At 40.1% G+C, this 13,356-nt stretch overlaps 2 protein-coding genes across 2 annotated transcripts; one reads left to right on the forward strand and one right to left on the reverse strand.

Annotated features, from left to right (window-relative positions):
- The first annotated feature begins 301 nt into the window (after nucleotides 1–301).
- gnpnat1 (glucosamine-phosphate N-acetyltransferase 1) lies at nucleotides 302–3,920 on the forward strand. The gene is made up of 6 exons (XM_056413131.1): nucleotides 302–438; nucleotides 1,300–1,461; nucleotides 1,597–1,659; nucleotides 1,857–1,984; nucleotides 2,560–2,621; nucleotides 2,774–3,920. Exons 2-6 carry the CDS (start codon nucleotides 1,308–1,310, stop codon nucleotides 2,919–2,921), a joined length of 555 nt encoding a protein of 184 aa, XP_056269106.1. The 5' UTR covers nucleotides 302–438; nucleotides 1,300–1,307; the 3' UTR covers nucleotides 2,922–3,920.
- Nucleotides 3,921–4,495: 575 nt separating this feature from the next.
- Nucleotides 4,496–8,926, reverse strand: styx (serine/threonine/tyrosine interacting protein). The gene is made up of 11 exons (XM_056413130.1): nucleotides 8,724–8,926; nucleotides 8,376–8,408; nucleotides 7,603–7,656; nucleotides 7,407–7,504; nucleotides 7,271–7,331; nucleotides 7,134–7,170; nucleotides 7,012–7,051; nucleotides 6,820–6,870; nucleotides 6,119–6,191; nucleotides 5,574–5,667; nucleotides 4,496–5,067 (listed from the first exon to the last, which is right to left on the reverse strand). The coding sequence occupies exons 1-11, from the start codon at nucleotides 8,778–8,780 to the stop codon at nucleotides 4,994–4,996; spliced, it is 672 nt and encodes a 223-aa protein (XP_056269105.1). The 5' UTR covers nucleotides 8,781–8,926; the 3' UTR covers nucleotides 4,496–4,993.
- Between the last annotated feature and the right edge of the window lie 4,430 nt (nucleotides 8,927–13,356).

The raw sequence follows: 13,356 nt of genomic DNA on the forward strand, positions 1-13,356 counted from the left end.
ATATATATATATATATATGTCTCTTATAATATGTATATATATCATGCATTATATTGTATATTTATATCTGTTATATATATAATGTATTATATTATACACATATATGTGTGTGTATATATATATATCATGCATTATATTGTATATTTATATCTGTTATTATATATATATATATATAATGTATTATATTATACACATATGTATGTGTTTATATTTATGTATTCACGTCACTTTTCTCTTTAATTTTCTGACGTCATTGGGCGGCGCCCTTTACTTACAAAATCTGTGCCACGTCATACGAAAGGGCTGAAAACACTCACGCTGGTTCCCTTCAAGGATGTCGGGAGTGATTTCGCCACATCGCTTGCACAACTCGTCGAGCCGCCTGCTCGCCGCTGTTCGCTCCCCGGCTCCAGGACTTCCGCGGACCGTCTCTTACTGGTAAGGAGTTTTTAAGCTAAGCTAGTTAGCTGCAGTGGGGTTTGACGCTGATGTTGAGGTTACAGCTCCGACGCTGACGTCATCTTGGATGGGTTCATTCGCGCGTGTGCCGGTGGCCTCGTTTAGTCTTTAGACAGGACGCGCCACAGTACTACGCTAATATTGCGGTTATGTGTAACTCTATGTATCTGAGGCTTTACTGTAGAAACTACAGTATTTAGACACACGATGTGATGCTAACGTTAGCTAGCCACGACACGATACAGTTTGCCATTATTTCTCCTTATTGTCGATGTCATTTAACAAGACTATTGGCACATGTGCTGTTGTTCAGTGGTCAGGGAATGATGACACGCGTGAAGAAAGAAGTGTGTTGTTGCCATGGAAACGAGAGTTATGACGCGTGCATTTCTAGGCGAAGACTAGCTCCCCCCCCCACCGAGACACGTCCGTGTGGGGCACATTTTGAAGGCTTGTTCAACTTCTTAAAGCCCAACTTTGATTATGAAACACTGAATCATAACAATAGTGAAACTATTTGTCAGGTCAAAGTTCTGTGTGACTGAGAACAAATATATTTACAATCCAGGCTGACGGCACACCTCCGTCAACTCATTGTGCTGATGCAGTAATATGGATGGATTATAAAACGAGTGTCTGATTAGTGTGTCATGGTTCCTGTCCTTTGCATTCACATACACTGTGTGTGTATGTGGATTTACCGGTTTGTGTGTGTGTGTGTGTGTGTGTGTGTGTGTGTGTGTGTGTGTGTGTGTGTGTGTGTGTGTGTGTGTGTGTGTGTGTGTGTGTGTGTGTGTGTGTGTGTGTGTGTGTGTGTGTGTGTGTGTGTGTGTGTTCCAGATTGTGAAATGCTGCTAAATGAGACGCCCCTGTTCGAGCCCTCGCTGCTTCTGGAGCTCGACTGGAGCAGCAACACTCTCTCCTTCTCTCCCCCCATTTCCCCGGCCAGTCCCGGGGAAGGCCTGGTGCTCAGGCCGCTTTGTACCGCAGACTTCAACAGGGGTGAGACGGTGAGCCGGCGAGGCTGGAGGGAAGATGTGGTCCAGTACTCGTCTTTTCAACAGAACACGAAAGATGGTGTGAACGGCATGTTTGTTGGTGTCAATATAGATCTTTTTTGTTGTTGTTTCGTTTCAGGATTCTTCAAGGTTTTATCGCAACTCACTCAGACGGGCGATGTCACCCCAGAGCAGTTCACGAGTAAGTCATGCTTAGTATAATGCCACTTTAAAAAAAAAAGGCAACACCATATTATATTCCCACATTTTTAAACGATCGTCTTTTATATACATCCCATTTGAGAAGGAAAAATAACCCTCATCCTAGAAAATAAACCTGTGTATTAAAGCGTCAATGAAGACGGGCAAAACTAAAACATTTTGTCTGTTGGCTTTCAGAGAAGTTTGAGCACATGAAGAAGACGGGAGACTACTACGTCGTTGTGGTGGAGGACACAAACCTGAGACAGATTGTTGCCACGGCAACTTTGATCACAGAACACAAATTCATCCACTCTTGTGTGCAGGTAAATAACATCTATTCTCAGATTTTTTTATTATTATTTACAATGATCCCCATTAGCTGATGCCAGTGGTACCAGCACATTTCTCTGAAACATTATATTCAATATAACAAACTGTTCAGCCCCACATTTGCACCTCTAATTGGGTTTAGGAAAGTGGTTGTGCACATTTTATCAAACATTCATTCCTATATCTATAAGATTACATCATGTTTAATTGAGGAGTCTGATAGTTGTCTATGAATTAGCCTCAAGGCTTATTTCCAGGAAATGAGAACAACCCGCGTCACCTCACGAATACTTGACCATTGATCATCTGCTTGAGTAATTCATCTTCAACTGTATTTGATTAGGATCCATCCAGTCCAATGCCCTGAAGAAGTTACTTATTAACATAGTGGTCATTAGAACTGTGTAAATTATTCACGTAGTTCACTACCGTAAACCAAATTATTTGTCTTTCTCTTACATCTTTGCATAGATGAACATAGTGAACATATATTTGAACAGATCTTCCAAATGATTGAAACTACATGACTGAAATAGAGATCACCTATTTGATTCTGTTTTGTTTGCAGAGAGGCCGGGTGGAGGAGGTGGTGGTTAGTGACGTGTGCAGAGGGAAACAGCTGGGCAAACTGTGAGTGGACCGACCCGCGGGATCCGGACATTTTGCATTGGTCCAATACTTGCTGTCCGAAAAGTTTTCACGCGAGAGATTTATTTAGGAGTTATCTTGTGATTCTTGTTGATTTTTTTTCTCCCCCCCCATCTCTCTTTATGTCCCTAAAGGTTGGTTTGTGCTCTCACTCTCCTCAGCAAAAAACTCAATTGCTACAAAATCACACTGGAATGCGCCCCCAACAATGTGGCTTTCTACCAGAAGTTTGGATACGTCGCCTCGCACGAGACTTACATGCAGTGTCGATTCTCCACCTGAGGACAACGTCAGCTTTAAACTTCATTTTGGGGCGCCATGAACCACACACACTCACACACCTTTTATACACTATGACATCAAAGGACACATTTTCTTAAGAAATTTGTGAGTGCTGCTCAAGGATGAGTTTGAGTAGTTCCTGAATGCTCATCCTGAATTTGAACACACCTGAATGGGCGTTGAAGTCTTGAGCGCAGTCCAAAATGAACCTCCTGCCCTTTGGTTACCGTGACTACCTCATCATTGTAGAGCTGTGTCGTTATCTGAAGAAAGAAACGTCAGTCACTTTATGTGATGTCCTTATTTTATTTTTTTTACATTACTTGGGAGTAACTGACTGTACTAAATTACATTTCCTACTTACCGGCAACTGTCAGAATTTAAGAGATTGTATTTATTTCTGAAGCAGCTGAATAATAATATAATACTAAATTACATTTCCTACTTACCAGCAACTGTCAGAATTTAAGAGATTGTATTTATTTCCGAAGTAGCTGAATAAGAAATTAAAGGCTTCACTACAAATCAGTACGCTGCAGGGAATTAGTTTTGATCATGATTCAAACTTATTCTCACAGGTCTTCCATTGATACAGGGCAAGTCACCAAAGAAATGTATTTCTTTAAATGTGATGAGTTATTACTTTGGGTTTTACTGGGGTTTCATATTTCTATCAGTTGGTACAAAGTGCCTTTCTCAGCAGCTTGTTTTCTTTGACAGTGTTGCTGATTCACAATAATGGTTTGAATACTGCGCCATGAAGAATTACTATCACGACTGTTATAATGTATAATATTTATAGCGAACAATTAGGTACTTATGTTTTGTATTTGGACGGTATTAGAAGTTAGTGAAACATTTTGAAGGGGAGGGTAAATAAATCAACATGTTTTTGTATATGAACCATTTAAGTTTTATACTTATTCTGGAGAACATGAATACATTTAATGTAATTTATTTCCAACTATGTAAGATACATAAAATATTCTACAATCTGTTTCTTTGCTTCCTTTGTTTCTTTAAAAAAAAAATCAATTAAATGTGTTTTATAAAGCTGAAGCTGCGTCACAAGGAGGGGCCAGCACTGATGGAGTGGCTAGCTCCGTCACCTCACAGCGGGTTCGATTCCCGGTACCGGGCGGTCCTGTGAGATGTTTGGGGTCCCTTCGGGTTCTCCGGCTTCCTCCCACATTCTAAAGACGTGCAGCTCAGGTTGAAGACTACCTGTCTGACTGTGACCTGTGATGAACCCTTCCTTCCCCGCATGTCAGCGAGGACCGGCTGCAGCGCCCCTGAAAACATCAGAAGAACTGGATTTCGCTCTGCTAGTCAGGATGTTGGTATTCCTGACCAACGCTTACATTAATTCTAATGAAACTTGATCTACGTTTCATTCTGCTGTGTGAACTAAGAATGCATGTTGGTGTTTAAGAAAAGAACCAAAATGTTCCTGAAATTCACATCAAGGTCCTGAGAACGGTTTACTGAAATAATAAAAAGTACAATTTGAAAAGCAAAGTGGAGGAGAAAAGCATCGTTGTGATAAAATAAATAAAGCAGCAGCAGAACAGGACTTAGTCTGACTTGATTTTATTAAGCAGTGAGTTGTTATTCTCCCCCGTTCCTTACTATCCCACATTAAGCCTGATATTAGTCCACTCTTACTCCCAAAATAAAGGCGTTAGCTATTCCTCTTCTCATGTCCTCCACTGGGCGACGTCTCAGCTACTTTCCCTTTTGCCGACTGCCCCGTTCTGGTCATCTACACAAATTCAAGTATCGAAAGTGCATTATTGCAATACTGTCCCGCTGCAAAATGCTTTAAATACTATAAAACTGCAAAAAATCTCCCATCAGTGCATACAGCTCAAGAACAAAAGAGAAGGAGTTATCAAATTGGCCCGATCCCCTTCAGTACTCCATGTCTCAGACACGAGTCGTCCCCCTCCCCTCCCACCCCAGTCACTTCCCCTTTAGAAAAAGTTCAAATATTTACATTTTTAATCCCATTAAAAATGTGGAAAAAAAATATGTGAGTGCACTGCGGCCACACAGCTCCGTGTAAATAAAGCTCATCCGTTCTGTGCTGCTGTGACCTGCATCGCCCCGAAGTCCTCATCCTCCTCCAGGCTGCGTTTACGGCTTCCTGCGATAGAAATGGGGAGATGAAAAAGAATAACGGAACGTACTGCAGACACACACACACCTGGTTAAACAACTGTAAACTTCACCCTGGAATAAAGAACGTATCAAACTTTGGAACACTTCATATTCTGTGATCGGAGAAATCACCACCTTTCAAAAAATAGGTTTAAAAAAATAAATAAATTTGAGGCGAGTGTTTGAACGTCATCGTCTGTTTACGTCTTGTAAAGAGAACTATGGTCCACAAAATGCATTAAAAAATATGAACAGGGTAAATTCAATGAATCGGCTCTTTTGTGAAATCGTAGCGCTGTGCAACGCCTCTAGAGCACCGTCACTACACGCTGGTTGATGAATGATGTCATCCATCTGGTGAGTCACACTTAACATATACAACTAATGCTACCCCATGCACGCCATCGCTACATTCCTGCATCTCTGGAACGAGTCTGGCTGGGACACGTAAGACATCGAGCAGAGAGGCGTGGCTAAGCGGTGCACACATACCTGGCATTCCAGCTTGTAAGGAAAACGACCTGCCCAACTGCATCGGTGACATCATTTTAATGGTCAGTTTGGCGAGGTAGATCGCTTCATATTCCTAGGAAACAAACATAGAGTACAGTCCTCTGTATTATTGAAATAATGAGTGAGGTGTGTTAGTCACTCAACAGGCGGCAGAAGCCGTCTTGATATTTTGCCTCCGATCTTTTATAAAAAGAATAATCTGGCACATGATGGATGCAGTATTTCCACTTTTAAAATGATATTTAAAATCACAACCAATATGAAGAAAAAGCACAAACACATGTCGGTCATGACTTAAAAGAACACAACTAATTCTAACATATTTGCATAATGGAAACGCCAGGAGCAGATGACTCAGAACATCCTGCTAGAAGCCTGACGACTCCCAACCGTGTAAAAAGGGGGAGGAGCTAGAAACAAGTCGGCAGTGCATTTATTTATAGGCATAAAGGAGTGCCCTGTCGTCGATCACTTGGTGATTAATCGGAAATTTGAAGCCTTTGTCTGAAAGTAGACGGACGCACCTGTAGCTGATGCACAAAGCCCACATTGGGGTTGATGCAGAACCTCCTCTCCTGGACGTGGTTGAACGCGTCTCTGCAGAGCAAACGGAGAACAACGTTACAACCACAGAAACGCTGACGCATCCCACGAAAGACGACAACGTACAACACCAACAACACCCGGTTGGAGGCAAATGTGGAAATGGCTGTGCTTTTATTTTACCTTTTTATTTAATTATTATACCAGTTATGTTGCTTCAGGGTCACTGAACATTTCTACGTGTCAGTTATATTTGTCTTCCTCTGAAATCTTTGTCGAACACTTTAGAATTGTACACCAAGTCGGTAGAAATATTAAATATGTCATTTAAACTTCATTCATGACTATTTTCAATTTAGGAATTTCAAAAAATATATATTTCTCCAATGGTTTAACCTGCCACAGCAAATATGTTCCCGGCATTTGGCACATGCCATTTTCATTCCCCGTGCGGCCTTCACTATGTTTCTTTATTATACCGGCACACTATTAGACAGCTTATTTGACCTAATGACGAAAGAAGGCACTTGAGGTGTTTGTGAGTCGTACATTGTTATCACATACTACTACAGAAACAGTGGAATGTGCATCTGAATGCTCTGAAGTCATTTAGACTTGTATTCTAAGGATATAAAATAAAAAGCCATCATTTTAAATGCGAGAAAACAAACAAAACACTAACCTATATTTCATCCCAAATGTTTCCATAAGGTATGCGATCACTAAGGCAGCACTGAAAGAATAAATAAAGACAGCTTTTAATTGAGGAAACATCCATGTATAGTTGTATGCAGAGGACATGTGCAAAATGAGATGGAATGCATGTGGAATTGGATAAATCATAATGAATTTATATAACAAAAACAAAACTCACCTTCTTGATATCCCTGCATTACCATGAACCAGGACTTTTCCTATATGAAGACCAAAGATGGTTGATAAAGACGTCTCCCCTCCCCCACCGCCCCGACACTTGACTAACTGCTGCATCCTTACCTCCTGTTGCTAAGCAGCCATCAATAAACTCTTTAGTCTGTTAGGAGGACAATGAATGACAGTCGATCAGGCAAACACGAAAGCGCCGCACCTTAACTTGCAAAAGGAGGAAGTAAAAAGCCCATATTTCTACTCACTGAAGGGAAAAATCTGATGATATTTTCGACTGGATTGTCAGCAATATCTAACACAAGATATCTGCAAAGACACAACATTAGTTTATTGATGAGCAAATTCACATCAAGTCGAGGAATCGTGCAATTTCTCACTTACCTAAACGTATGAGCAAAATTCGGTTTGATAAAATTGGCTTCGATGTCTTGGCGCACACACACAACGTGCGTGACGCCCTGTCTCTCAAGGATTGGCAGCTGGACAAAAAAAAGAAGAGATGCAGTGTGGGAGAATTTTTTTTTTAGTTTCTCCTCGCTCGTCTCCAAGTACCCGAGGTTGAGCTCTAAAAACGTACCTTGCTTTTCATTGCAGCAGAGTAGGGACCTAAAAACAGTCCCGGTAAAATCTCCTGAAAATAGAAAAGATGGACGTCACTAACAACACAAGCAGCGAGCATTTCTCAACCCTACGATGTGTTTATTCACTCCATATAAACACAAAGCTTCATGATGTCTTACTACCACTATATGCGAGTCTTATATTATTAGATTCAAGATCCACAACCTAAGTGGGCCTGGATCAAGAGAGACAGATGGTGCATTAATCTGACATGCAATATGTGTAATGCGAGCCTCTAAATACTGGTACTCACAATTATTGCTTTATGAGATAGTTGAAATCGACAATAATTTAATTTTAGGAATATGTTAAAGCAAAAATATCACACAAATAATTTAACTCGCATAACGATCGCGTGTGTGTTTAAAGCATCCATCTTTCTGTGCGCCACCGCGATGCTTCATGTCACAAAACTCAAGTCATCGTGTCAAATACCATCTCCAGTAACTTATTTTGTGACTCTTTACTTTTGGACTGCAGCATTTTAAACAAGATATTCTCGTCGCAGCAATAATATTCATCTTGGCCACGAGGAGTTGATGAACACAAATGGCCACACCCTCAAATAGACAACTCGTGTTTAGTTTACACGGACTCGTCTTATGCGCGCGACTGGAATTGAGTGACGTCACTGTCGGTAGAGAAAAGAGACATTATAGATAATTATAGATAACTGCTATATAACGTGTCGGGGAGACGGCCGCCTGGAGAGCCTCACAGCTCACATACCTGCATTTCCCGTCTCATCGGATAAGCCCAGTCCTGGAATTTAAAAAAACAAGTTAGAAACGGGACGGAGTTGCGTTGGTGACGTGACAGTTGCCGACAAAGTTGCCCGACTGTGTGTACAACGTGACCTCAGTTACGTGGCTAACGCACGAGCGTTGCACGGGGAGCGTTAAGCTAAGAAGAAGACACGTCGACGTGACCGAAAAAGACCCCGGTGTGTTTCACCGATACACTTTCATGTGTCGCACCTTCCCTTCTCTCAATAAACCCGCCACCGTAGAACTGCCCAGCCGAAATGTAATGCTAAACTAGCTAGCCGCGTTAGCTGCGGTTAGCTCCCACACTCACCGGAAGGTCCTCCTTGGTCGCGGGCAGAGACGGGAACTGAAGTTTGTTCTCGTCCATGCTGCTGTCGGTTCGGGGCACCGCGGGGGTCCCGGCTGCACGCGCGGGGTATCGGATGCTTCTCGCGGGCGGGGTTAGCTGGACAGTCGGTGCAACTTGTTTTGAGGCTCCACATGCATGTCCGCCATGCTGTCTCCTGACAGATGTGTCACGTGACCGCGCGGGCCAACCGACTCCTCGCAGGAAGGAGGAAGCGAAAGCAACATGTGTGCGATCTTTGTTAACCAAGGGGTTTATAACATTTAAAAAAAATACGGCTTAGTTTAGTTGAAAACTACTAGCGCTCGTGATGTTTGTGTATGTAGTTTTACTTTGGTAAACCCTTTATTTGAACACATTATAATTCTATTATATTTTGTTATGAAACCAATACAAACTCGTGTGATTTAACAAACTCCAAATGTTATGATATTTATAAAAAACAGCACGTTTGGTTCGCTTTATTAGTTTCTACTGCGCACTGAGGAACCTCCTCTTCTTGGCTGTGTGCGCGTGCGCGTGGTGACGCCCCTCCACATCCGCAGTGCTCTCGTTCTCCAGGGTGCTGTACAAATAACTAATACGTGTGTATTGCTTTACATTAGTTACATACATGTATTCTTTTGGCGTATGACAATCTTTTAGCCTTATTCTTTCGTGACGTCATCCATTGGTTTGTCAACTAATTTTGAAGCCTTGAGTTTGGCGATTTTGTTGACGCCATCTTGGAATTCTGCAGTCATCAGCGCTTCGTGTATTTTTATTGTAGTTCTTATTTTTTGTATATATATATATATTTATATACTATTATATTATTACAATGGGGTAAAGTGTTTCATAATATTCTGCAGTCATCAGCGCTTTGTGTTTTTAATTATCTTATTTTTTAAATATATGTTTGTGTGTGTGTGTATATATGTGTGTGTGTATATATATATACACACACATATACACACACACACACACACACACATAGAGGGAACCACAAAGGCTTTCTATTTTCTTCTTATTTCACAACAATGGCTCTAATCTCAGTTGAAGAAGGGATTTAATCCCTGAAAGGACATTTATTTGAATCTTTGATCTCCGCCGTAAATTCAGATTTACTTTAAAAAAAAGTTACCTACCTAACCCTTAAAGGAGAAGGCTAGTTAGTTTGTAGCTCAGTCTTAAGCCCTGTTCATATTGAATCATGCAAACCCTTTGTTTCCACTATCATGCAGTGTTTTGTATCTTCAGTGAGGAATGAGATGCAACAAAGTCCCACAACTGGACTTGAATTATGTAATTCACCTGGATACTGTAGATAGAATTTAAAAAATCCTAATCCTAATTTGTCTGACTATTTTCAGCTGCAGGTGAATTGTGCGAAGAGTAATTGAAGCACAATGGTGAATGCATACGTGCCGGTGTTCGTTGGCCTCTGAAGAGACGTGTCACCGTGCAGCAGTGAGGCTCCGCGATGTCTTTTTGATCGTGTTTGGACAACAATAGAGCTTCAGAAGAACAATACAACGCGTCAGGCTTCGGCTGCACAGATAACACTTGTTAGGACAATTCATTGTTTAGCTTGCGGTCTTGCTCATGAGATTAGTTGACAATAGAAACAAGTATAGGTAATCTGCAACTTTATTATTTATTGCCTTTTGGTCTCTTGCGTGATCCTTGAGGAAAAAAAGAAAATTGATTATAATTACATTTTAATTACATAAATTTTTCTAAAAGTAAGTTGATTGCCGTTAATGTTTAAAGTGCTTAATTTAAGGTAATCAGTCGGGTCATTTAATAGACTTTTCATACGATTCAATTGTGTCTTTTCACATTAATAATCCATAAATAACACTAAACCACAAAAAGGGATTTCAAAAATCTATTATTGCCACAATACATCAAACAAAGAATAAAAACCTAATACCCCCACGATACTTTCACTTATTAATTTATAGGTTTCCATAATAATTTGGTCCATCTGCAGCAGAGATAAGTCGAAGTGAGGCTAACCCTTAAGTCAGGGGTGTCGAACTAATTTTCACGGTGGGCCACATCAGCATCATGGCTGCCTCTTAAAGGGCCGGTGGAACTGAAACAGTGTATAAACTACACCCGAACACATTGTAAAACTAGAACGGGCACTCGGTAGAGCGCATACCTTCGCATATCACAAGATTGGGCATTGAATTATGAACATTTTGGCATTAGTTGCATGCCAATTGGACAAAAATGTATCGTGCTATGGTAAAAAAAAGATGTTGACCTTTCCATGACCTTGACCTTGACCTTTGACCCGATTGATCCCAAAATCTAATCAAATGGTCCCCGGATAATAACCAATCATCCCACCAAATTCCATGTGATTCAAGAAGATTTGACCTGTTCATGACCTTTGACCTTGACCTTTGACCCGATCGATCCCAAAATCTAATCAACTGGTCCCCGGATAATAAACAATCATCCCACCAAATTTCATGCGATTCGGTTCAATACTTTTTGAGTTTTGCGAATAACACGCATACAAATAAATAAATAAATACACGGCGATCAAAACATAACCTTCCGGCATTTTCAATGCGAAGGTAATAACTCTCTTTGCATTTTATTATTGTTTATTTGAGTGTAGAAATAGTGTGCATTACAACATTTCTCTAATATTATAACATAAATCCATTTCATTTGAAACCTTCAAAATAAAAGCATAAGATATTTTTCTTAAATTTCTTGAAGAAAAGGTGATCGCGTGTCTTTCAAGCCGTCAGGGGCCACGTTAAATGACGTGGTGGGCCGGATTCGGCCCGCGGGCCTTGTGTTTGACCCCTGTGCCTTAAGTGGAGGAGATCGAGCTGTGACGCACACTCAGAAAGAGAAAGAGCACATTACTTTAGTTTATTTAAAAGTTATTATTATTTTAAAGCACATCAAAGTACCCGAGTCATAAATCAAGTCTCGACACAGTCCAGTAATGACATTCATGACATCTACAATATATTAAAACTTATTCTTACTTGATAATAGAATTATGTATTTATATGTCAAACGTCCCTTCGAGTGAACATGAACTAACTAAGTGCGTTATAGCCATTGGGCTAAATAGAATAAATGCATTAAAAGATGCATTGGCTCGAAAAAGAAAATTTGCTGATGGTGACTGTGTCTTAAAATATTTTAAAACACTTGATTTTTAAAGAGTAAACAGTTTTAAAGACAAACTCTTCAAAATAGTGTTATTTTAATCTATAATAGGGCACTAAATCTTCGCTGTTTTTCCTGATCTGAGGTCCTGGGACAGGTGTCTTACAGATTTTAAAGCCCTCTGAGGCAAAGTTGTAATTTGTTTGTGAAAACCAAACATTGTGTCCTTCAAAGAGTAATAATATCTAATATATCTGCAGTGAGTTTGATGTATGATTATTGGGCTCACTTCCTAGCTCGTAGCCCTGCAGTGGAATGAAACGTCTGTCGATTTGAATGTTAGATATTTCGGAGGGAAACATCAACATCTGGTTATTGTTGTGGCAATACGAGCTAATCTGCATGCGGCGGGAAAAAAAAAGTATTCTACGTGAAACAAAACTCAGTGAAACGCTCCATTTGCATCATCAGAGCTTTTTATGGGATGGTTGACATATCTATGTCTCTCTATCACCTCTCCACAGAAACTGAGAACCTTGTGAGAATTATTGTTGAAATCGTATATTTAAAGACGATCCTTAATCATTGTCTGAAATATAAAGGGGAGAAACGGGCTAGATTTATGAATAGATTAAGAGGGACGATGAGAGGATCTCTTGAACTTCATGAGCTGTAAGGTCTTAGTCTTATAGAGACAGGTGTGTGCCTTTCCTAATCACTTTATTTAAACACAGCTGGACTCCAATGAAGGAGTAGACCATCTCAAGGAGGATCAGAAGAAAGGGACAGCGTGTGAGTTCAATATGAGCGTCACAGCAAAGGGTCTGAATTCTTATGACCATCAGATATTTCAGTTTTTCTTTTTTAATACATTTGTAAAAAATTCTACATTTCTGTTTTTTTCTGTCAAGATGGGGTGCTGAGGGAACATTTATGAGAAATAAAATGAACTTTTTTGATTTTAGCAAATGGCTGCAATGAAACAAAGAGTGAACATTTTAAAAGGGGTCTGAATGCTTTCCGTTCCCACTGTATGAAGTCAACAACAGCCATCACATCTGAACCCCGATGGTCACTTTGCAGGTTCAATCCTCAACAACAGAGGCAATAACAAGCTTTGATGTTTGGGAAATGCTTCTGCAATAATGTTTTACTACCATATCAGGAGATGAGTCTTTAATCTGGAATAATTCCAAACTGTCTTTTTGCACAGAGTAGACGTCACAAACAAGAAAACCTTCTCATATACACGAGGTTAGCATCCATGACGACACAACTCCCACTCCTCCACTTCAAAGAGGGACATCATAAATCATTATTTTATTTTTTTAATCACACAAACTTACGATGATGGTTCTTTTTAGAGCTTTTAATGCCTTTAATCTATTTAACATTTAATGCATTTAATGATTAAATGCTAAATAGATTAAATTGTAATCTATTTAGCATTTAATGCATTTAATCTATTTAT

This window comes from Pseudoliparis swirei, chromosome 4, assembly GCF_029220125.1.
Source record: "Pseudoliparis swirei isolate HS2019 ecotype Mariana Trench chromosome 4, NWPU_hadal_v1, whole genome shotgun sequence".
In the NCBI taxonomy this organism is placed as follows: domain Eukaryota; kingdom Metazoa; phylum Chordata; class Actinopteri; order Perciformes; family Liparidae; genus Pseudoliparis; species Pseudoliparis swirei.